Below are 27,669 nucleotides of genomic sequence, written 5' to 3' on the forward strand. Positions count from 1 at the left end.
GCCGTTCAATATCACACGCTTCCGGCTCTCGTTGCCATAGTTACAGAGCGGGTCAGAGCGATGTCTAGCGGAGAGCAAAGTGTGTGCATCGGGCCCAGGGAGGCCGCGGCGGGGGACACCTGGATACCCGAACACCCGAGGGTGAGAAGTTGGCAGACATAGAGACACACACACACACTCTCTCTTACCCACACAGAGCCATACACACACTGACACATCCCTGTGTATATCAGCTGTAGTCTCACTCATGTGCTGTGAGTGTCACTCACTTTATCACTCACTGTGGGGGACGGGAAGAGTCCGCTGGGCTGTGTCACTTACTGAGAGCGGTCTCACACAGTAATAATGTGTGTCACTTACTGAGAGCGGTCTCACACAGTAATAATGTGTGTCACTTACTGAGAGCGGTCTCACACAGTAATAATGTGTCACTGAGAGCGGTCTCACACAGTAATAATGTGTCACTTACTGAGAGCGGTCTCACACAGTAATAATGTGTGTCACTTACTGAGAGCTGTCTCACACAGTAATAATGTGTCACTGAGAGCGGTCTCACACAGTAATAATGTGTCACTTACTGAGAGCGGTCTCACACAGTAATAATGTGTGTCACTTACTGAGAGCGGTCTCACACAGTAATAATGTGTGTCACTTACTGAGAGCGGTCTCACACAGTAATAATGTGTGTCACTTACTGAGAGCGGTCTCACACAGTAATAATGTGTGTCACTTACTGAGAGCGGTCTCACACAGTAATAATGTGTGTCACTTACTGAGAGCGGTCTCACACAGTAATAATGTGTGTCACTTACTGAGAGCGGTCTCACACAGTAATAATGTGTGTCACTTACTGAGAGCGGTCTCACACAGTAATAATGTGTGTCACTTACTGAGAGCGGTCTCACACAGTAATAATGTGTGTCACTTACTGAGAGCGGTCTCACACAGTAATAATGTGTGTCACTTACTGAGAGCGGTCTCACACAGTAATAATGTGTGTCACTTACTGAGAGCGGTCTCACACAGTAATAATGTGTGTCACTTACTGAGAGCGGTCTCACACAGTAATAATGTGTGTCACTTACTGAGAGCGGTCTCACACAGTAATAATGTGTGTCACTTACTGAGAGCGGTCTCACACAGTAATAATGTGTCACTTACTGAGAGCGGTCTCACACAGTAATAATGTGTCACTTACTGAGAGCGGTCTCACACAGTAATAATGTGTCACTTACTGAGAGCGGTCTCACACAGTAATAATGTGTGTCACTTACTGAGAGCGGTCTCACACAGTAATAATGTGTGTCACTTACTGAGAGCGGTCTCACACAGTAATAATGTGTGTCACTTACTGAGAGCGGTCTCACACAGTAATAATGTGTCACTTACTGAGAGCGGTCTCACACAGTAATAATGTGTCACTTACTGAGAGCGGTCTCACACAGTAATAATGTATGTCACTTACTGAGAGCGGTCTCACACAGTAATAATGTGTCACTTACTGAGACCGGTCTCGCACATTAATAATGTGTCACTTACTGAGAGCGGTCTCACACAGTAATAATGTGTCACTTACTGAGAGCGGTCTCACACAGTAATAATGCGTCACTTACTGAGAGCAGTCTCACACAGTAATAATGTGTGTCCCTTACTGAGAGCGGTCTCGCACATTAATAATGTGTGTCACTTACTGAGAGCGGTCTCACACAGTAATAATGTGTGTCACTTACTGAGAGCGATCTCACACAGTAATAATGTGTCACTTACTGAGAGCGGTCTCACACAGTAATAATGTGTCACTGAGAGCGGTCTCACACAGTAATAATGTATGTCACTTACTGAGAGCGGTCTCACACAGTAATAATGTGTCACTTACTGAGAGCGGTCTCACACAGTAATAATGTGTCACTTACTGAGAGCGGTCTCACACAGTAATAATGTGTGTCACTTACTGAGAGCGGTCTCACACAGTAATAATGTGTGTCACTTACTGAGAGCGGTCTCACACAGTAATAATGTGTGTCACTTACTGAGAGCGGTCTCACACAGTAATAATGTGTGTCACTTACTGAGAGCAGTCTCACACAGTAATAATGTGTCACTTACTGAGAGCGGTCTCACACAGTAATAATGTGTGTCACTTACTGAGAGCGGTCTCACACAGTAATAATGTGTGTCACTTACTGAGAGCGGTCTCACACAGTAATAATGTGTGTCACTTACTGAGAGCAGTCTCACACAGTAATAATGTGTCACTTACTGAGAGCGGTCTCACACAGTAATAATGTGTGTCACTTACTGAGAGCGGTCTCACACAGTAATAATGTGTGTCACTTACAGAGAGCGGTCTCACACAGTAATAATGTCTGTCACTTACTGAGAGCGGTCTCACACAGTAATAATGTGTGGCACTTACAGAGAGCGGTCTCACACAGTAATAATGTGTGTCACTTACTGAGAGCGGTCTCACACAGTAATAATGTGTGTCACTTACTGAGAGCGGTCTCACACAGTAATAATGTGTCACTTACTGAGAGCGGTCTCACACAGTAATAATGTGTGTCACTTACTGAGAGCGGTCTCACACAGTAATAATGTGTGTCACTGAGAGCAGTCTCACAGTAATAATGTGTGTCACTTACTGAGAGCGGTCTCACACAGTAATAATGTGTCACTTACTGAGAGCGGTCTCACACAGTAATAATGTGTGTCACTTACTGAGAGCGGTCTCACACAGTAATAATGTGTGTCACTGAGAGCAGTCTCACAGTAATAATGTGTGTCACTTACTGAGAGCGGTCTCACACAGTAATAATGTGTGTCACTTACTGAGAGCGGTCTCACACAGTAATAATGTGTGTCACTTACTGAGAGCGGTCTCACACAGTAATAATGTGTGTCACTTACTGAGAGCGGTCTCACACAGTAATAATGTGTCACTTACTGAGAGCGGTCTCACACAGTAATAATGTGTGTCACTTACTGAGAGCGGTCTCACACAGTAATAATGTGTGTCACTTACTGAGAGCGGTCTCGCACAGTAATAATGTGTGTCACTTACTGAGAGCGGTCTCACACAGTAATAATGTGTGTCACTTACTGAGAGCGGTCTCACACAGTAATAATGTGTGTCACTTACTGAGAGCGGTCTCGCACATTAATAATGTGTGTCACTTACTGAGAGCGGTCTCACACAGTAATAATGTGTGTCACTTACTGAGAGCGGTCTCACAAAGTAATAATGTGTCACTTACTGAGAGCGGTCTCACACAGTAATAATGTGTCACTGAGAGCGGTCTCACACAGTAATAATGTATGTCACTTACTGAGAGCGGTCTCACACAGTAATAATGTGTCACTTACTGAGAGCGGTCTCACACAGTAATAATGTGTCACTTACTGAGAGCGGTCTCACACAGTAATAATGTGTGTCACTTACTGAGAGCGGTCTCGCACAGTAATAATGTGTGTCACTTACTGAGACCGGTCTCGCACATTAATAATGTGTGTCACTTACTGAGAGCGGTCTCACACAGTAATAATGTGTGTCACTTACTGAGAGCGGTCTCACACAGTAATAATGTGTGTCACTTACTGAGAGCGGTCTCACACAGTAATAATGTGTGTCACTTACTGAGAGCGGTCTCACACAGTAATAATGTGTGTCACTTACTGAGAGCGGTCTCACACAGTAATAATGTGTGTCACTTACTGAGAGCGGTCTCACACAGTAATAATGTGTGTCACTTACTGAGAGCGGTCTCACACAGTAATAATGTGTGTCACTTACTGAGAGCGGTCTCGCACAGTAATAATGTGTGTCACTTACTGAGACCGGTCTCGCACATTAATAATGTGTCACTTACTGAGAGCGGTCTCACACAGTAATAATGTGTCACTTACTGAGAGCGGTCTCACACAGTAATAATGTGTGTCACTTACTGAGAGCGGTCTCACACAGTAATAATGTGTGTCACTTACTGAGAGCGGTCTCACACAGTAATAATGTGTGTCACTTACTGAGAGCGGTCTCACACAGTAATAATGTGTGTCACTTACTGAGAGCGGTCTCACACAGTAATAATGTGTGTCACTTACTGAGAGCGGTCTCACAGTAATAATGTGTGTCACTTACTGAGAGCGGTCTCACACAGTAATAATGTGTGTCACTTACTGAGAGCGGTCTCACACAGTAATAATGTGTGTCACTTACTGAGAGCGGTCTCACAGTAATAATGTGTGTCACTTACTGAGAGCGGTCTCACACAGTAATAATGTGTGTCACTTACTGAGAGCGGTCTCACACAGTAATAATGTGTGTCACTTACTGAGAGCGGTCTCACACAGTAATAATGTGTGTCACTTACTGAGAGCGGTCTCACACAGTAATAATGTGTGTCACTTACTGAGAGCAGTCTCACACAGTAATAATGTGTGTCACTTACTGAGAGCAGTCTCACACAGTAATAATGTGTGTCACTTACTGAGAGCAGTCTCACACAGTAATAATGTGTGTCACTTACTGAGAGCGGTCTCACACAGTAATAATGTGTGTCACTTACTGAGAGCGGTCTCACACAGTAATAATGTGTGTCACTTACTGAGAGCAGTCTCACACAGTAATAATGTGTGTCACTTACTGAGAGCAATCTCACAGTAATAATGTGTCACTTGCTGAGAGCAGTGTCACTGAGAGCAGTCTCACACAGTAATGAGTGTCACTTACTGAGAGCAGTTTCACACAGTAATAATATGTGTCACTTACTCAGGGCAGTCTCACACAGTAATAATGAGTGTCACTCAGAACAGTCTCACACAGTAATAATGAGTGTCACTTACTGAGAGCGGTCTCACACAGTAATAATGTGTGTCACTTACTGAGAGCGGTCTCACACAGTAATAATGTGTGTCACTTACTGAGAGCGGTCTCACACAGTAATAATGTCTGTCACTTACTGAGAGCGGTCTCACACAGTAATAATGAGTGTCACTTACTGAGAGCAGTCTCACACAGTAATAATGAGTGTCACTTACTGAGAGCAGTCTCACACAGTAATAATGGGTGTCACTTACTGAGAGCAGTCTCACACAGTAATAATGTGTGTCACTTACTCAGGGCAGTCTCTCACTGTAATAATGAGTGTCACTTACTCAGGGCAGTCTCACACTGTAATAAAATGAGTGCCACTTACTCAGGGCAGTCTCATACAGTAATAATGATTGTCACTGAGTGCAGTCTCATTCAGTAATAATGAGTGTCTCTGAGGGCAATCTCACTTTGTAATAATGAGTGCCACTCACTGTAGGTAGTCTCGCTCTTTAATAATGAATCACACTTACTGAAAGCAGTCTCGCTCAGTAATAATGAGTGTCAGTATATGCGGTCTCACTCAGTAATAATGAGTCACACTCACAGTAGACACTCACTCTGTAATAATGAGTGTCAGTATAGGCAGTCTCTCAGTAATAATGTCACCCACTGTAGGCAGTCGCGCTTGGTAGTAATGAGTCGCACTCACTGTAGGCAGCACTTTATATCAGTAACCCTCAGTGGACAGTAGCCTTCCTCCATTTGAGTTGCCACAGACATCCCACAATTTTGAAGCTCTGTCTTGGAGAAAAATACATAGATGAGGTACCAGTCATTACTGTACCTCCAATTATTCCTCACCTCTCTCCCTGGGTAACGTGCAAAAGGCTCTCCCCCATACCAAAATACCAGCTGCTGTATGTTTGGGGATTTCAACATGTTATTCATCACTTCTAAAATATGGGTACACAAGGCGAAGAAAAGAAACCCAACTAATAGCGCTCTTCCTCCCTGGGCTGAATGATTAGTTAGTTAATTAGAAGTAAATTTTAATGATAATTACTAAAATAATGTTTGTTAAAATAAACAGACACAGGACACTAATGATCCTATGTCTAGGGTAATTGGCACTCTGGATCACCAACAAAACAGATAGCTGAGCTTGATTGAATCAGTTATCTGTAATGGGTCTGATATGCAGATTTCCCTTATTGAACGTTAATACTAGGTATAAGGGAGGAGGTAAAGTGCTTGGGGTGAGCTCAAGTATAGTGTGACTAATAGAACACTCGGTTAGTCGATAGCTCGATGTGACAGATAATAGTAAGTAGTTTGCTTAAATGAGGATACTAAGCGAGCTCTCGCCTAGCACAAAGAAGCCAATTACTTCCCACCAATTTCATGCACTTGTATATTACAACCAAGCACCATGATAACATATCATAGCTGGAGCCAAGTGCTGATATGTTATCATGGTGCTTGGTTGTAATATACAAGTGCATGAAATTGGTGGGAAGTTATTGGCTTCTTTGTGCTAGGCGAGAGCTCGCTTAGTATCTTCATTTAAGCAAACTACTTACTATTATCTGTCACATCGAGCTATCGACTAACCTATTGTTCTATTAGTGACCTATCGGCTAACCTAGTGTTCTATTAGTGACCTATCGGCTAACCTAGTGTTCTATTAGTGACCTATCGGCTAACCTAGTGTTCTATTAGTGACCTATCGACTAACCTAGTGTTCTATTAGTGACTTATAGGCTAACCTAGTGTTCTATTAGTGACCTATCGGCTAACCTAGTGTTCTATTAGTGACCTATCGGCTAACCTAGTGTTCTATTAGTGACCTTTCGGCTAACCTAGTGTTCTATTAGTGACCTATCGGCTAACCTAGTGTTCTATTAGTGATCTATCGGCTAACCTAGTGTTCTATTAGTGACCTATTGACATAGGATCATTAGTTAGTGTCCTTAGTCTGTTTATTTTAACAACCATTATTTTAGTAATTATGATCATTAAAATGTACTTTTAATTAACTAATCGTTCAGCCCAGGGAGGAAGAGTGCTAATAATTGTGTTTCTTTTCTTTGCCTCGTGTATACATATTTACCTACCCATCAGCACCCCTCCTTTATCCCCACCTTTTCTCCAATTATTTCGCTGCAGCGGGGTAACCTTACCGTTATCAATTCTAAAATAATCAGTTTGGCAGATTTTGTTATTTCATCTTGATTTCATGTTTAGTATTGGCCCACTTAGGGCCAGCAGGTTGAATTGCTTCGAACACCTTCGATAACAGAGCAGTGAATGGGTTAATTAAAGCCTAGAATAATTTTTTCCTCTCTCACACAATCACAATATCTAATATCTGTTGATGTTTTGCTTCTGTTTCAGTTCAGAGAAATGATGGCTTTGGACGTAGCAGACAGCGCACAAGTATATGCAGCATTTTTAGTTTATATGGACCTTTTGGAAGGTAAATTTAGATCGTAATTCATAATTGTTGCATTTTCTCAAAATTCTTTTAAGGAGGCAGACCTGCAGAGGTGTGTGTGTGTGTGTGTGTGTGTGTGTGTGTGTGTGTCTATGTCTATATATCTCTCTCTATCTATCTATCTCTCTATCTCTCTCTTTCTCTTTTTTTCTCTCTCTCTTTCTCTCTTTTTCTCTTTCTCTCTCTCATTCTCTGTCTCTCTCTTTCTCTCTCTCCATACTGCGTCACAGCAGTAACACGAGACATAATAATATAACTCAGCGGTGCGCAAACTGGGGGGCGGGAGAATTTGCAGGGGGAGCGCGGGCTGTTACAGAGGCCCCGCGCTCTTTCCCCAGGCATTTAATTTAATGCCGGGAGGGGCGTGAAGCCTCTGTAACCTCACCTACTGGCAGCCGGGTCTTCGGCGACGCGGGGTCATATGACGTGACCCGCAACGTCATTTGAAGCCGTGCCTTCGGGGGGGGGGGCGGGCGCAAACGCTGCATCTCCCTGGAAGCGGGCCGCAGCTGAAAAAGATTTGTTCAGCGCTGATATAACTCATAATGGGAATAAGCGCTTCAGGCATAAAAATAACATTAGGAAAAAGAGCCTGGAAGAGCTTGCACTCTAAGTGGTCAGTTGGGAGAACTTATAGACAGTAGGAGGGCGTTCCGGTAAGTGTGTCTGCAAGGGGCCACGGTTGGTGTATACGAGATGTATAGTATCAGCCAGCAGAGCTACCCATGGGCTTCATTAAGGAGGTGGGGTTTAACAAAGGTCCTAAAGGTGGATAGAGAGGGTGCCGGTCGGATATTGAGGGGAGCGGATTTCAGAGGTGTGGGGCAGTGAGAGAATATATATTATTATTTTATTCCTTTTTTCATATGTAACGCTGACAAGTTACACCGCACGGCACAATATACAAACCCTCCTCTCTGCACTAATTTCCTACCATGTGCTCACATTCCTAACCCCTGGCTGTCTCCCTGAGATCTCACACAGCCGTGGGGATGTCTGGAAATACTACTTTGATGGCCTGGCTTTTTGCTTTCAACTTTATTTTCTGTTGCAACTCTTAAAGGGTCTGTCACTCCTAGGACCCATGTGTACAAATAACAGGGACATGTACACAGGACACGTCTGGGTAATTGATGCCTTTTTAACCAAAATAATTTGTTAAAGCTAATTTATAAACATTCCTCCTGATTCATCAAGCTCCGACCGGGTCTTAACTTCCATTCAAGCCAATGGCAGTTTCCGCCTGCGTGGGCGCGGTACACTGGCAGTTTCCGCCTGCGTGGGCGCGGTACACTGGCAGTTTCCGCCTGCGTGGGCGCGGTACAATGGCAGTTTCCGCCTGCGTGGGCACGGTACACTGGGAGTTTCCGCCTGCGTGGGCGCGGTACACTGGCAGTTTCCGCCTGCGTGGGCGCGGTACACTGGGAGTTTCCGCCTGCGTGGGCGCGGTACACTGGCAGTTTCCGCCTGCGTGGGCGCGGTACACTGGGAGTTTCCGCCTGCGTGGGCGCGGTACACTGGCAGTTTCCGCCTGCGTGGGCGCGGTACACTGGCAGTTTCCGCCTGCGTGGGCGCGGTACACTGGCAGTTTCCGCCTGCGTGGGCGCGGTACAATGGCAGTTTCCGCCTGCGTGGGCGCGGTACAATGGCAGTTTCCGCCTGCGTGGGCGCGGTACACTGGCAGTTTCCGCCTGCGTGGGCGCGGTACACTGGCAGTTTCCGCCTGCGTGGGCGTGGTACAATGGCAGTTTCCGCCTGCGTGGGCGCGGTACACTGGCAGTTTCCGCCTGCGTGGGCGCGGTACAATGGCAGTTTCCGCCTGCGTGGGCGCGGTACAATGGCAGTTTCCGCCTGCGTGGGCGCGGTACAATGGCAGTTTCCGCCTGCGTGGGCGCGGTACACTGGCAGTTTCCGCCTGCGTGGGCGCGGTACACTGGCAGTTTCCGCCTGCGTGGGCGCGGTACACTGGCAGTTTCCGCCTGCGTGGGCGCGGTACAATGGCAGTTTCCGCCTGCGTGGGCGCGGTACACTGGGAGTTGCCGAATGCGCGGGCGCATTACAATGGGGGCCCCGTGCTCCCCCCTCCGATTGGGTGACAGTTGGATCCCGGCGCTGACAGGAGGGAGGGAAGGGGGCGTGGGGCTCCCGAAGGTGCGGGGCCCAAGGCGACCGTCTTTCCTTAAGGCCGGCCACATGCTAAAGACTGCCAGTGTGACTTCAAACCCTACAATCTACAAGAAACGAATCTTGGGAAAGAAGATTATTTTACCATGGCGCATAGGAGCAAGGCTCTCTCTGTGTATGCTCTGTACAAGACCTTGAGATGGATACCCGGATGGATGGATTGATGGATACACTGGATGGATGGATGGATGGATGGATGGATACCCGGATGGATGGATTGATACACTGGATGGATGGATGGATGGATGGATGGATACCCGGATGGATGGATTGATAAACTGGATGGATGGATGGATGGATACACAGGATGGATGGATGGGTGGTTGGATGGATGGATTGATACACAGATTGGATGTATTACTTTCCAGTACTGTCTGGGAATATTTCACTTATTTTGCATAGTTACATTGAAGTCTGATCGCTGACAACCCCATCTTTATATTTTCAGGACACTCTACAGACAGTAGTTTATTAAATCTCAAAGTCCAAATGTTGGGAATATGGTTGTTGCACCTGTTGGTTACATACCCTGCAGCTGGCCCGTGGTAGCAGTGACTGCTTGTAGTCCTGTGCGGCTTCAAATAGTTTTTTCATTGTTGTTCACAGTTCGGAACTGGCACGAGGTGCAGATATTTGGTTCCCCAGAGCTGCATCTTATCTATCTCCGCGGCCGGGAGAAAGAGGAACAGAAGTCCCAGGTGGTAATACCGACTCCTGTCTCCGTATCCCACAGCCACGAGAGGTAAGGGGATCGTGTTTGATGTTTCCTCTCTGAATCGTTCATCTGCAACGCTCTTTTATTCTCACCAGAAACGAATGGACTTGTTTTCTGTTTTCTTTGTAACAAACTGTTGATTTTCGCATGATCTATTTGAGACATTTACAGGCAGACATTGGCCTATAATGTTTGCACACGGGAAGACTGGAAGGATTGTAAGTGAAACATTTTGAATCTTGCACTATGCCGATAATCTCTGCGAATGCTTCAGATGTACAATAAGTCAGCGCAGTGCTGCCAGAGGGACTCGGAAAGAGTTTAAAGGGGATGGGTTTTGAACCCTTTGATTGCCAAGGTTGGTCTTCATCGATGCATTTTTAAACAATATTTTTAATGCCAATTCTAGAAAACAATATGGAATTGTGCGATGCAGCACGTGAGGCGGATATACACCGTTTCTCTTTCTTTTAACATGGCTCCTTTTTGTTTAAAGTTTTCACAAAAGAAAAGGGCGGTGGGCATCAAAGCGGCAGATTTAACACCATGGTTTTCCTGTGTATCTACATAGAGTAGACAAGGTGTGTGCGTATGTTACTTTATCTGAGTGGAGACGGCATTGTGTGTGTGTGTGTGTGTGCGCGTATGTTACTTTACCTGAGAGTGGAGACAAAGCATTGTGTATATTACTTTTATCTGAGAGTGGAGACACGGTATTGTGTGTGTGTGTGTTACATTATCTGAGTGGAGACGGCATTGTGTGTGTGTGTGTGTGCGCGTATGTTACTTTACCTGAGAGTGGAGACAAAGCATTGTGTATATTACTTTTATCTGAGAGTGGAGACACGGTATTGTGTGTGTGTGTGTTACATTATCTGAGTGGAGACGGCATTGTGTGTGTGTGTGTGTGCGCGTATGTTACTTTACCTGAGAGTGGAGACAAAGCATTGTGTATATTACTTTTATCTGAGAGTGGAGACAAGGTATTGTGTGTGTGTGTGTGTGTTACATTATCTGAGAGTGGAGACACGGTATTGTGTGTGTGTGTGTGTGTGTGTGTTACATTATCTGAGTGGAGAAGCAGACAAATCATGGAATGGGTCATTACTAAACTATAATTCAGACAATCATTTGGTAGATTGTCCCTTGTGCATTACATAAAATGGGCATTTGTATGTCTGTGTGGGTTACACCTTACTTTCTTGTAACAACATTGTCCCTCATTCCCTCTAGAGTGTAAGCTCTGAGGATCAGGGCCTCATTACCTCTCTGTATCTGTTTGTGAATGTTATAGGGGTCCTGTATGACAGGATAGATCGTGGTCTTAAGATCGCAGAATCAATCTTTTCCTCAAAAGGCCTCGTTCTTATAGGTCAATCCGAGAGGTCAACTGACGTATCTGCCTAGTCGTGTTTTTAAAGGGCCCAATCCAAACGGAAGTAAAGGCCACCCCACTTCTCTTTCCACGTCGTGTGATCCCTCCCGGACGCCCGGAGCTATAAAGGTTAAAGAGGATGTCGCCAAATAGGACAGGGGAATTTACAGAAATAAGCACTAAAATGAAACAGTATTCTTCAAACTGCGTCACACACACACACACTTGTCCCCATTAACGCAGGGGCGCCCCTCCCTGGTCCCCGTTAACGCAGGGGCGCCCCTCCCTGGTCCCCATTAACGCAGGGGCACCCCTCCCTGGTCCCCGTTAACGCAGGGGCGCCCCTCCCTGGTCCCCGTTAACGCAGGGGCGCCCCTCCCTGGTCCCCGTTAACGCAGGGCCGCCCCTCTCCGGTCCCCGTTAACGCAGGGGCGCCCCTCCCTGGTCCCCGTTAACGCAGGGGCGCCCCTCTCCGGTCCCCGTTAACGCAGGGCCGACCCTCTCTGGTCCCCGTTAACGCAGGGCCGCCCCTCCTTGTTCCTCCAGGGCTATAAGCGGGTCAGCCTTTAAGTATATCCTTAATACCCGGCTTGCTGGGGGCCCTTGAGGACTGGTATTGCGCTTCCCTGTGTTAACCCCTTCAGTGCCCTAATGACGTACGGTGTACGTCCAAAAAAGTCGCACCCCAGGGGCCCTTATCATGTACACCTATAATTTCATATTTACTGTCAAATCTCTTCCTAACATTTTTAAATACTAAATTTACACCCCAAGAAACTAGCAAATTATTTTAAATGCATTCAGAAAATATTGTGCTGCTATTTTAAACAATTGGCAAGCCTTGGTCGTGGATTTCTTTATTTTTGCAAGAATTCTGTAAAAGGAGAAGTCACTGCAAAAAGGTTTTGCAAGAAATGTGCATCACCATAAGTAAATATTCATAAGCACTTTGATTAGAGGAAATGGTAGCCTTTTTATGTAATCCCTAAAGATCTAAAAGGGGATCCGCAGAGTGGTACAGAATAATAAAGAATAGATTAATATTCAGGATGAAAAAAGAAACTGTCCTTTCTTGCCTGCTGCGAGACCTCAAACCCAATTAGATCCTTGGTTATGTTCATATTGATCATATCCTTGTGTTTATCCCAAAGCACACATATCCTAATCTGGGGAGCGTCACAAGGAGATAGCAGGGAGTTACACAGTGCACATCCTAATCTGGGGAGCGTCACACGGAGATGGGGGGGAGTTACACAGCGCACATCCTAATCTGGGGAGCGTCACACAGAGATGGGGGGGAGTTACACAGCGCACATCCTAATCTGAGGAGCGTCACACAGAGATGGGGGGGAGTTACACAGTGCACATCCTAATCTGGGGAGCGTCACACAGAGATGGGGGGGGAGTTACACAGCGCACATCCTAATCTGGGGAGCGTCACACGGAGATGGAGGGGAGTTACACAGCGCACATCCTAATCTGGGGAGCGTCACACGGAGATGGAGGGGAGTTACACAGTGCACATCCTAATCTGGGGAGCGTCACACAGAGATGGGGGGGAGTTACACAGTGCACATCCTAATCTGGGGAGCATCACACAGAGATGGGGGGTAGTTACACAGCGCACATCCTAATCTGGGGAGCATCACACGGAGATGGGGGGGAGTTACACGCGCATATTCTAATCTGGGGAGCGTCACACGGAGATGGGGGGGAGTTACACAGCGCACATCCTAATCTGGGGAGCGTCACACGGAGATGGGGGGGAGTTACACGCGCATATCCTAATCTGGGGAGCATCACACGGAGATGGGGGGGAGTTACACAGCGCACATCCTAATCTGGGGAGCGTCACACAGAGATGGGGGGAGAGTTACACAGCGCACATCCTAATCTGGGGAGCGTCACACGGAGATGGTGGGGAGTTACACGCGCATATCCTAATCTGGGGAGCGTCACACAGAGATGGGGGGGAGTTACACAGCGCACATCCTAATCTGGGGAGCGTCACTAGGAGATGGGGGGGAGTTACACAGCGCACATCCTAATCTGGGGAGCGTCACACGGAGATGGGGGAGGGGGGTTACATGGCGCTCAAATCGTAATAGAAACGTAGAAATGTGACTCCATAGAAACCACCAGGCCGGCTGTGTGTGCCCATTTTCCTATCTGCTGTTCAACCTCAGGCCCTATTTGACCTGTGGCTTTCTTGATTTTGTATTTAAGATGTAACCTGATGTTAGAATTCCCTTCCTGTATTAGCCCCGACCACCTCTGCTGGGAAGCTGTTCCACGAATCCACCACCCTTTCTGTGTAGAAGTACTTACTCACATAATGAGATATATAAAACTGTGCATCACTCTCTCCATCCGTCTTTCTGCATGGAAATGTGCCCGGTTAAGACGAGCTCCTTGTTTAGAAATCGGTGCCAGATGTCAGAAGCTGGTAACATGTGAGCACAGAATGCTGCAGGGTGCGTTTTCCTGCGTGTTGATGTGTATACTCTGTATATACCACAAATAAAGTATCAAAGCAACCGTTCCGCGGGCATATCTGCACCATGTAGATCAAAGAACAACGGCCCATTAAAACAACAGGATTGTTTGTTTTTGGATACATACGGTGCAGCTTTTTTACCCTCCAATTGCAGCACTTTAGCCTTGATACGTAGGCCTCGGTACCGGACGTCCCAGCTGGAGGTGTGCTGGGAAAATGACTACATCAAGTCGCTGGATTCAGTTAGAATGAGATTTGTTGCTATTAAAAACAAAAATGTTTGGTTACAAAGAGAAACCCTAAAGTCGTCTCGCTAAGCAGCACAAGTACCCGATTGTTCCGTCTCCTCACTTGGGACTAACGTCCTTTCATTGCTCGCACCGTGCAGTGTGTAAGCTGCTGTGTGTGTTGTCTGCTTGTGAATATGCAAGTGCTTGAAGATGAACAGGGTTACACTGGAGAGTGGGGTGTTTGCCTACGGACGGCTACAGAGCCGCACTGTTCCCATGAATAGCATTTATCCTCACATTGTCGGGTACTATTTCCAATCGATGCAGAAAACCTGCTCGGATTACAGCTCTGCCCTGGCATGTGAAAGACCTTCTTTGTTACTGAGAATAGAATATTAGTGGGACTGTCCTCTTCATGGGATCTTGCTTGAAGTTTAGGGTGTGTTCAGGTGCTGAAGCAAAACAGTTGAAAGTACTGTTTTTTTAATATTCTTTATTTTAAGTTATTTAGAAAGTGGGGTGTAGAAAGGCAAAAGAAACGGGTATTTTTAACTCATAAAGTTCAACCAAAGTTAATCAGAGGAACCAGCAAAATATTCACCTAAAAACTGATTAAACATGAACAAATGATGATGACAATGGCTGAATGCCACAAATTAGTATCTAAAATCAGCATGTGTTTGATTCGGCCAGAGTCCCGCTACACGAAGATGGAATACACAATTACAGTATGAATAGGATTAAGACATAGGTTACCATGTTTTGTGAACCTCTGACCCCTGCCTTGAATATTGGCAGTAAACGGTTCCATTTGGGATGGCTCCCAGCTTCTATCAAACGTTTGACAGGGAAATAGGTGAGTATGTCCCTTCCATGAAGCTGCTACAGAAAGCCGCGTTGCCAGAGTAATTTGCATTGGTAATGTGTCCTCCCTCCCCGTGAGACCCGGCATTGGCAGTAAAACTGTCCAAAAGTTCTGTTCCTTAACAGCTTGGTGCTCGAGAAATACCAGCTGATTTTGCTGAAATGTGGGTAAAAAATAAAGGCGGATGCAAACCAAGATCAGAAGGACGACCGATTTTACATTCTGTAACATGTACAAAGCCTGAATGTTTGGGTTTAAACGCTGAAGACGGCTACACTTTAATGTAATTAATAATCCTTTTAAATGTGATTGATTTGTTTTGGTTTATTACTGGAGGTGTATAGCCAGCGACCACAGACCGAGTCAGCAGCCATATTTTTGACTTTTAAGGGCCATTGTATCAAGCATTGCAAACTGGAGCTTTGCTCCGAAAATCCTGGAAATTGCACTGTTCCACTACTAGTTTCAGTGCGCGCTGCGTTGTTTTGCTGCACAAGTATTCGTGGGAGGAGTCGCATGGACTAATGGTGTGAGAGGTATCGCATTGTGCGTCCGTGTAATAGCGCAGTGTTCAATGATTGAAATGTTCCGATGTGAGGTGGTGCTAAACTCTCTGCTCGGGAGATCAGCGCCACATATAATGGTCTCCTATAACAAGTGTCCAGATATACACGCGTGCTGAATAATGACCTGGAGCATCTTGACACATATCGCGTCTAGAGCGGATTTCATATCGACTTCTTAATTGCCATATAAAAGTGGAGAGCAACATGTGCAGTCCTTTTGAAGTACATTATCCTTAAGCTAAGTAATAGGGAAATAATACCTTTAACCGCCCCCCGTCCCCCTGCCTGTATTGTCCTTTATTTATTATGCCACCATTACAGCGCATGTTACACTCCGTTGCTTCTAAACATCATATTGCTAAGTGTTTTGTTCTTTTTTACTGAATTAAACAAAGAATCCTAATGTAAGAAACTCTTTATCATAACACAAATCATTAATAAATAAACGATCGGCACATTGCTCAGACCCCTCTTCTAATGACTTCCAATCAAGCTGCCTTCTGCCTCTCTCCCGGGGGGGGCTTCCTTCTGCCTCTCTCCCAGGGGGGGGGGGCTGCCTTCTGCCTCTCCCGGGGGGGGGGGGGGCTGCCTTCTGCCTCTCACCCGGGGGGGGCTGCCTTCTGCCTCTCCCGGGGTGGGGCTGCCTTCTGCCTCTCTCCCGGGGCGAGGCTGCCTTCTGCCTCTCTCACAGGGTGAGGCTGCCTTCTGCCTCTCTCCCGGGGGGGGGAGGGACTGCCTTCTGCCTCTCTCCCAGGGCGGGGCTGCCTTCTGCCTCTCTCCCGGGGGCGGGGCTGCCTTCTGCCTCTCACCCGGGGGGGGGGGGGGCTGCCTTCTGCCTCTCTCCCGGGGCGGGGCTGCCTTCTGCCTCTCTCCCAGGGGGGGGCTGCCTTCTGCCTCTCTCCCTGGGGGGGGCTGCTTTCTGCCTCTCTCCCGGGGGGGGGGCTGCCTTCTGCCTCTTTTGATGGCTCTGGCTGCAGGCCTGACAGCGTAAGGTCCTGCAGAACGCGTAGGGCAGTCACGTGATGCGGAAGGCCATGGTGTGGAACCGGCGGGCCGCCTCTTGCCCACCCGTGCCATACAGTAGAAGCGATGTAGATACATGGACAATGATAACTGGGCAAACTTTCCCCAGAAACTGCTGTATATTAACCTTTAATGCCTTGGGGTTTACAGAAGCAGATAAGAGATCTGGAAATATGGGGACACTCGCTTGTATATCTATCTAATTACTTAATATTCAGCCTTTGTGCAGTAAACAAATTCAAAACCTTTTGGGAAAGGCATAACTGGGGTATATGAAAACTTCTGGAGCTGATGGAGTTTAGACTCAGCAAACCAAGTGATTCTGGTCTCCATTGTCTGGTTTTGTGGAAACGATGTCAGTGTAGAACGGCGCACAGCCGCAGCAGGACAGGAACAAAAGGATCATGACGGTAACGCCCATAAAAATATTATTTATTGAGCTTACATAAGCAATGTACAGGTTAAAAAAAAAACACCTACGCGTTTCGCGTTCTTGCGCTTTATCAAGGTGTACTGGTTTTCTGTCTCTGTTTCCTGACATTCAGCAGTTTGCTGACGGTGACAGTTACTGGAAGGCAGGTCTATGCCTTTTTGTTGTTCAGTATCATAGCTCTGAGCTAACCCAAACCTTTTTTCATGTTACATTTATGTTGTAATATGTTTACACCAAAAACAGTTACCTGTAAGGCGAGAGGTTAGGAGGCTTTCACTTCAGCAAGGAAATGAATTATTTCAGATTAATGTTTTAAATGGCAACTATGTATTTTTATGTAATTCTCATTTTAAAATGAAAGGAGGGGTGGAGGTGTTAGCAGTTTCAGGGCTATTGTCTGGGTTTAAGGTCTCACTATAATTGATAATTGTGCATGCGGTCATTGCTTCTGCATCACTGCTTTACTTTGACAAGTACAGTATATCTTGCCTTAAGGGAAACAAGAGGGGCCTCCTTTTCTCATGCAGAGTTCCTGAATTCCCAGGACTGGCAGCGTAGAATACAGCAAACACCAAATGAGATTATCTCTGCACAGGGCAACGCAGGCTGATACCTTGAGATAATAGTGCAGACCAAATATAATACGTGCAAACAATAATCTCTAAATAGGTCTCACTCACAGTAAATGGATGAATAACAGACGTGTCAGAGACCCTTCTCTCTCTGACTGGAGCCCTTGTACAATAGATGTCTTCTGATGATGCTGGTATTAAATCAGTATATCCGGTGGGCTAGAGGGGTCCATAAATTCTGAGTGTACCTCCCGAGAATATATAAAGAAAGAGAGCACACAATAGTGTAGTACATAAGGGTATAATGTGGCATAAACACACAGGTATTACACTCACATTTGTACAATGGTATCAATCATTGGAGAGAGCCGTAGGTGACTCGTGGGGGGATGCCGCTGGTACAGTCACTTGGAGATTCTTCCGCGTGCGTCACGTCCGGTGACGTCACTTGTGAGGCGGCGGTCAGGGCGGAAGACGCTGTCTACCTCTGTGATCTCTCCGTTTCGTTTGCCAGCACCTCCTCACGTCAATCGGCCCCAAAACAGTGTCCTCCAAATTGCTACGTTAGATTCTACGCGTTTCGTAGCTACTTGCCACTTCTATATATATATATATATCTATGATTCCTGACGAAGTGGCAAGTAGCCCACCGGATATACTGATTTAATACCAACACCATCAGAAGGCATCTATTGTACAAGGGCTCCAGTCAGAGAGAGAAGGGTCTCTGACACGTCTGTTATTCATCCATTTATTGTGAGTGAGACCTATTTAGAGATTATTGTTTGCATGTATTATATTTGGTCTGCACTATTATTTCTTCCACTTTTTTCCCTGCATATCATCCCAAGATTTGAGCGCTCCTCCCACCTGGAAGAAAACGCAAGAACTCTGGACCTGGACAGTCCTTTAAGGGTGTAGAGCTGCTATTTATATATTTTTTCACATTTGGTGAAGGATTTTTTTTCACTATAAAATATATATATATTTATACATTTTCTTGTTCACATTTATTTATCACGATTATATCACTTTTATTATTGTAATTAAGTCACTATTAGAAGCACCTGGTACCATTGTTTTGTCATACCTTGAGAAGCAGTTTCATTCAGTACTCGTTTTGTGTGTTTAGTGGCCAGGGAGGATATGCCTGGCCTTGATGTACTTACTGTATGATTTCATCAAGTAACGCAGGATTGTAGGATAAGCCAATGTTTGTGTTATTGCTGTACTTGGTTCATTAAGCTGTTCTTGCATGTCCAAACCAATGCGAAAATGGCATTTGCGGTCATGATTTGGTTGCGGCTATGCTAATCTGTATTATGTGCAAGTGAGGAGGTCTTTGCAAAAGTAGCAATTCCCCATCTATTCAGGAACCCGATTCAATATGACACCTTTTAGCCAACCAACATTAGGGTTCTTCATAGATACAGATGCAGTCTCCGGATCTGACCCACACTCCAGGGATGTTCCTTGTGCTGTCCGCCGGCTGCCTGCGGGTGATTTTGGCGGCGTTCAACCGCTAATGCTTGAAAAAAGCCTGGGGCGGGGTAGGATTCCCATGCGGGAGCCACATGGAGGGTAAGGCAGAACCGGCGATTATAGTGTACAGAGCTTTCAACACCTCCACAGCTTTTTTCTAAGTGTCCACATTACACGAAGTTGTGCCACTAAAAGGTGTCACAGCCTACAACGAATCTTCTGTTCAGGACAAATGCGGCTGCTACTACTTTGAACTTTTCATTAAGCCGCTGGATTGCATTAGTCACGGAAATGCTGAGCAAGGAACTGGCTAATATTAGTAACTAACTGATATACCCGGCGTTGCCTGGGAGTTAATTTTCCCGCTCCCCTCTCCCGTTCACAGGTCTGTTTCCTCCCCCCCGCCCCCCGTTAAGCTCCGTCGTCCCCCCCGGGACACCTCACATCACTGCGCCCCCCCCCCTGTTAAGCTCCGTTCCCCCCCTGGACACCTCACATCACTGCCCCCCTCTTGCACCGGACGGCACTCTCCCCCCCCCTGCACTTCACAACACTCTTCCCCCCCCTCCACCCCACATCAATCTTCCCCACCGCCCCTCCACCCCACATCACTCTTCCCCACACTCCTGAACCCCACATCACTCTCCCTCCTGCATCCCCCCCCAGGAGCTCGTTCCCCCCTTCCTCACATCACTCTTCCTTCCCCCTGCACCCCACATCACTCTTCCACCCCCCTCCCCCCCCCCCACGGCACTCCTTCCCCCTGTCTCCGACGCTCCTTTTCCCCCTTCCCGGCGGGAGAGTGCGAGGGCGGATGCGGCGGGGTGAGCGGGAGGACGGCGCCGGTGAGCGCGAGTATGGCGGGTGAGCGGGAGGACGGCACGGGTGGCAGGGGGAGAGCGCGGAGGCGGCGGGGTGAGCGTATGTGCGGGGTGAGCAGGAGGACGGCATGGGTGGAAGTTTTAGAGCGGGGTGAGCGGGAGGACGGCGCCGTTGAGCGTGAGTATGGCGCGTGTGCGGGGTGAGCGGGAGGGAGGATGCGGAGTGGAGTAATAGTGACTGTGGGGTCCTGCCAATCAGCAAAGGAATTAAAGGAGTCAGTGTGCGGTCCAGTGTGCGGTCACCAAATGGACAGTGAGGCCAAGAGGCGCACGCAGTGTGAGTGTGGTGTGACTGTCACGCCCTGCGTAGGCATGGCCGTGATGTCAACCCACCCCGCAGGCCAATGAGCTGTGGCCGTCCGCCGGCCAATCACAGGGGGCACAAACATACAGACAAACATTTTTTCACTTTTAATATATATATAGATATACCTCTTTCCTTATTTGCTATGAAAAAACATTCAACACGAGATGAGAAGCAAATCGTATATTTTTGCATATGATTTTTTACAAACCTCACAGGGAGATCAGTAGGGGGCGTAGGTTGGTGGCGTGCAGAAAACAATAGAACACATTAATTTTGGACACACTTTTTTGTAGCTAGAGTTTTGCATATACTAATAAAAAGTTATATTTTATACCACGTTGTGGGATGAGCAAGTAAACTTTGGTTTTATTCCGTGTGCATGGTCCGTGTTCTGCCACATGGATGATCCCAACAGCAAATGCTTTGCTGCCCAAATTGAAGACTGCACTGTATATCACCACTGTATGTATGTATGTATGTATGTATGTATGTATGTATGTATGTATGTATGTATGTATGTATGTATGTATAAGAAGATCATGAACATCTTAAGAAATTTATAGGAAAAAAAAAACATGTACTGTATTGGTAACAATAATAAAGAAAGGGGGGATTAAAATGGCCAAAGTGGAAAATGTGCAAGTATATACATATCCAAAAAACCTACTCATGGAGCCTGAGCATGTATGTACAGCTACATGGATGTGTCTATTAGAATGTAGTGTTTGTTACCGTGGTTACCAATTTATTTTCATTTAAAATATTTAATGTCTGAAAATTTAGTACAAGTTGCAAAATAATAAATAGAATGTTTCGTATCAAGAATCCGGTCGATGAGATGTATCATTTAATTAGATTTTTTTTATCACTTCAAAAAACGAATTCCAAGATATGTGGGCTGCACTGATTTGGGTGACACTTCTGGCAGAACGGCAGAAAGGTACCCTCAAAATGTCATCAGCATCGGTCAAGGCGTTTGGCCGGTGGACAGAGAACATCCGAACAAACACACACCCAAAGTATGCACAATGTCTAGTTATCACTTCACTCACTCATCCAGTAATTCTTTATTAATATAGCAACCCCTCTTGATTTTTATCGAATTAAATCCCTGCACCGGCTTCTTATTGGCCTTCGTCACGTGGGAGATTTAACCCGCCATTTTGTTTGGTACCAGCAGTAGGGATCTCCGAATCGGGGTCATCGCAGCTGCAAATAATGCATTTCCGTTTCAGGGATCCTGAGGGTTTAAACAGAAATCGGGGGTCGGAAGGGGGGGGGGGGGGAGGAAAACCTTTAACAAGTTTGTTCTTTTTAGCAGGAATTGACCCAAGATAAACCATTACGCCTGGTAGCTTTATCAGTTTTGATCATTACGTGATGCTTGGGACATCTGTTCTAACTCAGACCAATAAACATGAAAGAAATGCTCTGTGTGCCGGCACCTTTCACAGAGCAATAACTTGCCACAGATATGGTTATCGGGGGGCACTTTCACTGTACAGACACAGCCAAGTCAAACAACACCCAAGTATGCACGTTTCCTGTTGAATGCCTAGGTGTCTTAGCCTTTCAAACATCAGATGGTACTTAACCCTTTGCGTGCCCTCTAAATCACGTGACCCTAGCAGGAATATTCAGACATAGCTATTACGCCATGGGTCCCCTGGAGTACCAGATCCCATGATGCAATAGCTAGATCTATAGGTCACCCAAAGGGTTAAAGTGCTGGTGTTAAGGTTCTGAGTATGAACATGCAAATAATCACACGTTCACCTTTTGCTTTGTCCTTGTATGTATGTATGTATGTATGTATCTGTGTATGTATGTATGTATGTATGTATGTATGTATGTATGTATATGTATGTTGTTGAAAGTTTAAAAAAAGCCTAGACCAGAAAGATTAATAATTTTTTTTAAATCAACAGATTAAAAGGTGCAGTCCCCCCTACAGAATTGTATTACCCCAACCCTATATTTTACATGGGTGGAGAGTAGGGGGTCTCCAGAGCTGAATTAGGTTAATTTCAGGTATGGGGATCCCCTGCTTCCCAATAAAGAAAATGTATCAGTGGGAGTAAAAGTTTACATTCTTTTTAAAAGTTTTATAACATGAGTTTTTAGTAATAATAAATGATTTCTCTTCAAATGCCCTTTTTTCCAAATGACCACGATGCTTCTTTGTATTTCCCGCCCCCCACAGAATTCAGCAAATTATGAAGGTGACTTGCACGACGGAGGATCAGCAAAATCCTCCAATATCTATTCTTTTGGCTGTTCTCGAGTCTGATTCAACGATCGTGTATTATAAACTGGCTGATGCATTTGTCATACCAGCGCCACCCGATGTGGTAGAAGATGTGGACAATAAACAGTGGAGAAAGAAGAGAATAAGGCTTTTGAGGTAGCGGAAGTGTTGGTTATACAGATGTAGAGAGCATGACGTTGTTGTATCCTGCGTACAACTGGTGACCTGAGGACCAAATCAGGGCTTTGGAGTAACCCTTGGACTGTCTGCTTATGCTAATTTCATTGTAACACAGTTACATAGTAGATACTACATAGTAATGGCTCAGGCAGTGCAATTTCTCACACAAATTCAATAGTAAGCGAAGGTCATGTAAATATATATGGTATAGGTGTAACAAAATATTACACTTCAAGAATTTGCAAGCAATTCTAAGCCTTTAAATGTATCCAAAATGACATTGTAATACTTGTGTGGACCTTATACTTTGTTTTTGGATCTAACCCCTTTGGAAACCCAGATGAAGAGTCCCGTCATACAATGTACAGTTAGAATATTCCACTCTTTTTAAAGAAGTTGGGCACGCTAGAGCTGAACCGTGTTCATTGTGACTGAAAACAGCAAATTTCATGGGGGGGAGTGGGGAAGAGACCCAACATTTTGTGTCATCATACTTTAAGTTTACTTCTGATCACAAGAAGTCCTACATTTAAATGATATATTCGTATAGAAGAGTCTTAGCCACAAATGAATGTAAAAAATCAAGAAAGAAAGGATGGATTTATCATATTTTATTGATTTGTGTAGTAATCGTGGAAATATTTAATTTTGCGTGGCATCTTTCTAATAAGTGTGTGTGTTCTGCTTTCCAATGTGTTTTGTTCTTATATATAACCGGTATGTTTCCATTTGTTACGATGCATGTTTAATAGAAAATATTTAGTTTCCAGTGTTTCTTTGGGAGATGTGGAAATACTGGGGCGCTGCCTCTGTCGGATGGTGAATGATGTGATGAAGTGAAATTCACAATCATGCAGGACTAAAGTGAACGATAGTGAGAGGCCGAAAGTATTTGAGAAAATGTATTTGAGAAAATATACTGGCCCAGACTGTCGCTGCTGCTCAGCTGGAAGAGGACCTTCCCTGGATCCTCAGGAAGTAGGTACACACAAGAAAACAGCGAGCGCACATGTGGAGAAAATAATACAAATCATGAAACACTGTGTTAGATGTCTCTTATTGATCTATCATAGAATTAATAAGGGGGATGGGGTTGAATAATGCTCATGCTAATATATAAACAAACACTCACATGGCCAAATGTGAGTGGCAGTCACATACTCTGCCTCTGATCTGGTCTCTCTTATATTCACAGCACCAGGTCGTCAAATCTTTCCTCCAGGGTGTATGGGTAAATGTGGGTGTCACGGGCGTCTGCACGTGCCCTTGTGGATAAAGTATGCCAATACTTTCTGGTACTCCTATTACCAGTTTTGTCAGCTCAGTTTGCCATTTGTGTATTTTTTTTGTCCCTTTTTTTTTTTTATTCCCTGCTTTAACCGATCTCTACTCGCCATTTCCAACCCTGCTTTTTAAAAATGTTTTACATGTAATGCTTTGTTCAGGAAATAGTCTGAGTATCTGAAATATTGAAGTGCCCGGGAGGTAAAAATTAAGCGCCCCCCAGAGCCCAGTGCAGTTTAATTGGTTACCATGGTAACCGGTAACCTCAGAAGGTAAATATTAAGAAAATCAGGTTTTTATTCCCCCATTTTTTTTTTTATTAGTTTGCTTTCATGTTGTCATGAAGTAATCCATACTGGACACCTAACAAGCTTGTTAGGTGTCCAGTATGTTTTACAATTCTTGTCCAGCTAGTCATGGCTGATTGGAGGTTGGCAACCTCCTACTTAATTTAAGCTCACCCCCTCCCACATTTAAATGGTTATGGGCTCACTCCATAGCATCTTCCACTCAGGGGAACTTGCCTGCTTGCAGTTTGGCTGTGACATCTCTAATACAGAGTGCTTTTCCTGGTAATGTACAGGTTAATAAAAGCTTCAGTCAGACAGAACTTTGCAGCTAATATTGACAGATTTACTATAAATCATTCTTCCTGTTATTAAACAGGTTATTAAGAATTTATATTAGCGTTAGGGACCCCTGATATGTGGTCTGCCTTGGCGTTGGCTCAGGGGCTTACAACAATTTTGGCCAAAAATGTCAAACTAAAAGACCATTTACTTATTAGATATTTATCCATATATATTTAGGCACTGTACCGTGTATGAGTCTCACTAGATGTGCTAAAAACTGAGCTTTGTCTGTGTTTTATGTTATGTCTCTGGTTTTAAGTCATGAAGTAATCGATATTTTTAATCCCTCTGGGGCTTAAGGGGTTAATGAGCTACAGTTTTAGGAAAAGGTATTCTATAGAAGGGGTGGGCTCCTGCCGCCGGTGCCGTGAGAAAGGCAGTTGGCAGTTGGCTACAAGATTTTGTACGCAGTTAGCTTGAGAGTTTTATGGAGACCAGACTGAGGATAAGGCATTGCCTCCTATCAATGACCTCTTTGGGAAGAACATATGTCCTTTGGTAATATACTGTATAGGATTTACTGTTTTACTCCTTTTATTTTAAGAAACTTTTCTGCCTTTTATTGCCACTGTATGTTTATTTTGTATCTCTTTTCTATAATCTAAGCTTAATCATAATTATATAATATATATTAAAACATTTAATAAGTAATGCTTTGGGCTCTGAACGAACTAATGCGCGCTCTGGAGAGAATAACTTACGAATTCGGACACATGTTACTACAACTGAGTTTGTGTTAAAGTGCATAGTTTTTCCTATAATAAACAGGGACCTGGGGCCCTGCCAGATATTTTAGTCTAAAATCAGGTGGTGGCAGTGGATAGATATGATGTGCAATTGAGTAGGGGTTAATACTAACTCGCTGGTTCCTTGCACAGGAGAAAGGGGGGTTGCTAGAGAAGCCTTATGTATTAACCCTGGTTGCACGTCTGTCACGTGCTCGTGTGCTGTTCGTGGCGGTGGTATATTGGGATGGCTGTGGAGAGATACAACTCATTTGAGGGACCCTTGAGGGGGTGAAGAGTGGGGCAGTTTGCGGGTTGTGTATTGATCCTTGATCCTGTAAGAGGGGATACTGTCCATTTGACGGACCCTTGCAGGGGCTGAAGAGTGGGTGCGCTTGCGAGCGTCGGTATTAACCCTTGTCCCTTATGCAGGTCGCGTGCTAACAGGGGGTTGTGCATGACACGTCATCACAGTTTACATTTTTGTCCATATCACACGGTTGGTATATCTCCATTTACATTTTTGTGATATTTCTCTTAACATAACTACAATTTTTCATAACAATTTTTTGCATCTGTAAATCTTATACTTTTTTTTTTAAGACTAGAAAAACTTATATTTTTAAAAGGACAGGTAATGCTCCAGGGGCGGGATACTAACATTATACAAGCATACCCCGGTTTAAGGACACTCACTTTAAGTACACTCACGAGTAAGGACATATCGCCCAATAGGCAAACGGCAGCTCACGCATGCGCCTGTCAGCACGTCCTGAACAGCAATACCGACTCCCTACCTGTACCGAAGCTGTGCGCAAGCAGGGAGACTATAGAGCCTGTTACACATGGGTTATTTACATCAGTTATGCATGTATATGACGATTGCAGTACAGTACATGCATCGATAAGTGGGAAAAGGGTAGTGCTTTCGCTTTACATACATGCTCTTGGCCCATTGCATACGTTAATGCGGGGTATGTATGTACGACTCTTTTACGGGCTTCTAGAGGGGATTGCTGCATTGTGTTAAGACTGTAAACTGATGTATGTAAATAAAGTACATTGTTGATTCAGACTTTTTTAGCTTTCCTTTTAGTTGTTTTGTTTAAACAACTAAAAATATAACCAACAATATAAAGGGGAAGAGCACCAATTATGTTTTTTTAAGATTATAATTACACAGATCCAAATCAAATAGAAACTTATAGATTTTTTACACGGTAAGCAAATGGGTTAAAAATGTACTTTTAAGGGCGATTGGGTCTTCCTAAGGAAGCAAATGTCATTAGTTGTTTGAAAACCTGTATTTGCCAAGTAAGTGAGACTGCACCGTCAAGTACAAGTGTTGCCGGGTGAAATGTTCACATTCCAGGCCAGTTCTAACATGGGGCAAGAACAGCTGCTATTCAGTGACCATGTACAAGATGAAACAAGGACTTAAGAGGTCAGGCTACCACAGCAAATGTAAACACGCCTCAGTAAATGTATTATCCTCACCCCCAAGGAGATTGGTCACACACATGCTTTAAATTCCTTACAGTTTGGGTCAGTTCCTTTAAGTTAGTGCAGGAGTAACATGTTGTCGGTGTATAGTGGAACAGAATAACATTGGTTGATAACGGCTCTTGCTAGATTGAAATCCCAAATTCTACTTTATCTAGGAAAAAAATTACCTTATATGATGACCTTGTATTTGGGGGGAGAGTTTCGGACCACTTTCCAAAATCCTCTTTCATCAAGGTAATAATAAAATCAATGCCCGAAACTGTAGCTAATGTATTCCAGTTTCAAATGATCTCAAGTAACAAGCTTCTGGATTACAGATAGTAATGTCTAATTTCCCCCATGGGTTGGATTTATGTGTCCTCACTTTGGTGGAAGGAAGCTGTGGTAGATCCAGAGTGGAGGGAAATTCCAATGAAGCATGGTGCTCAGTTGAACACATGGGACAATGCTCCAAGTGGTCCATGGCCCGTGATACAACATCTGTGGTCAATGTGGGGACACCTATACTTTGGCTGAGATCTTCAATTCTTGGTGAGTCAGGTGACACTGCCTGATAGAAATCATTACAATTCTCCCATAGGCTTTCAGCTTACCTGAATCGCTAAAATAGTAGAAATCCGGGCATTTCCATCCATCTGTTCTAGTTATTAGTCATTCCTA

General features: G+C 45.0%; 1 protein-coding gene across 1 annotated transcript; it reads left to right on the forward strand.

Moving 5' to 3' along the window:
- Positions 1-26,578, forward strand: TSEN15 (tRNA splicing endonuclease subunit 15). Its single transcript, XM_075616902.1, has 4 exons — positions 1-141; positions 7,205-7,286; positions 10,095-10,230; positions 22,638-26,578. Exons 1-4 carry the CDS (start codon positions 61-63, stop codon positions 22,840-22,842), a joined length of 504 nt encoding a protein of 167 aa, XP_075473017.1. The 5' UTR covers positions 1-60; the 3' UTR covers positions 22,843-26,578.
- Positions 26,579-27,669: the final 1,091 nt, after the last annotated feature.

Source organism: Ascaphus truei, chromosome 10 (assembly GCF_040206685.1).
Source record: "Ascaphus truei isolate aAscTru1 chromosome 10, aAscTru1.hap1, whole genome shotgun sequence".
NCBI classification, from domain to species: domain Eukaryota; kingdom Metazoa; phylum Chordata; class Amphibia; order Anura; family Ascaphidae; genus Ascaphus; species Ascaphus truei.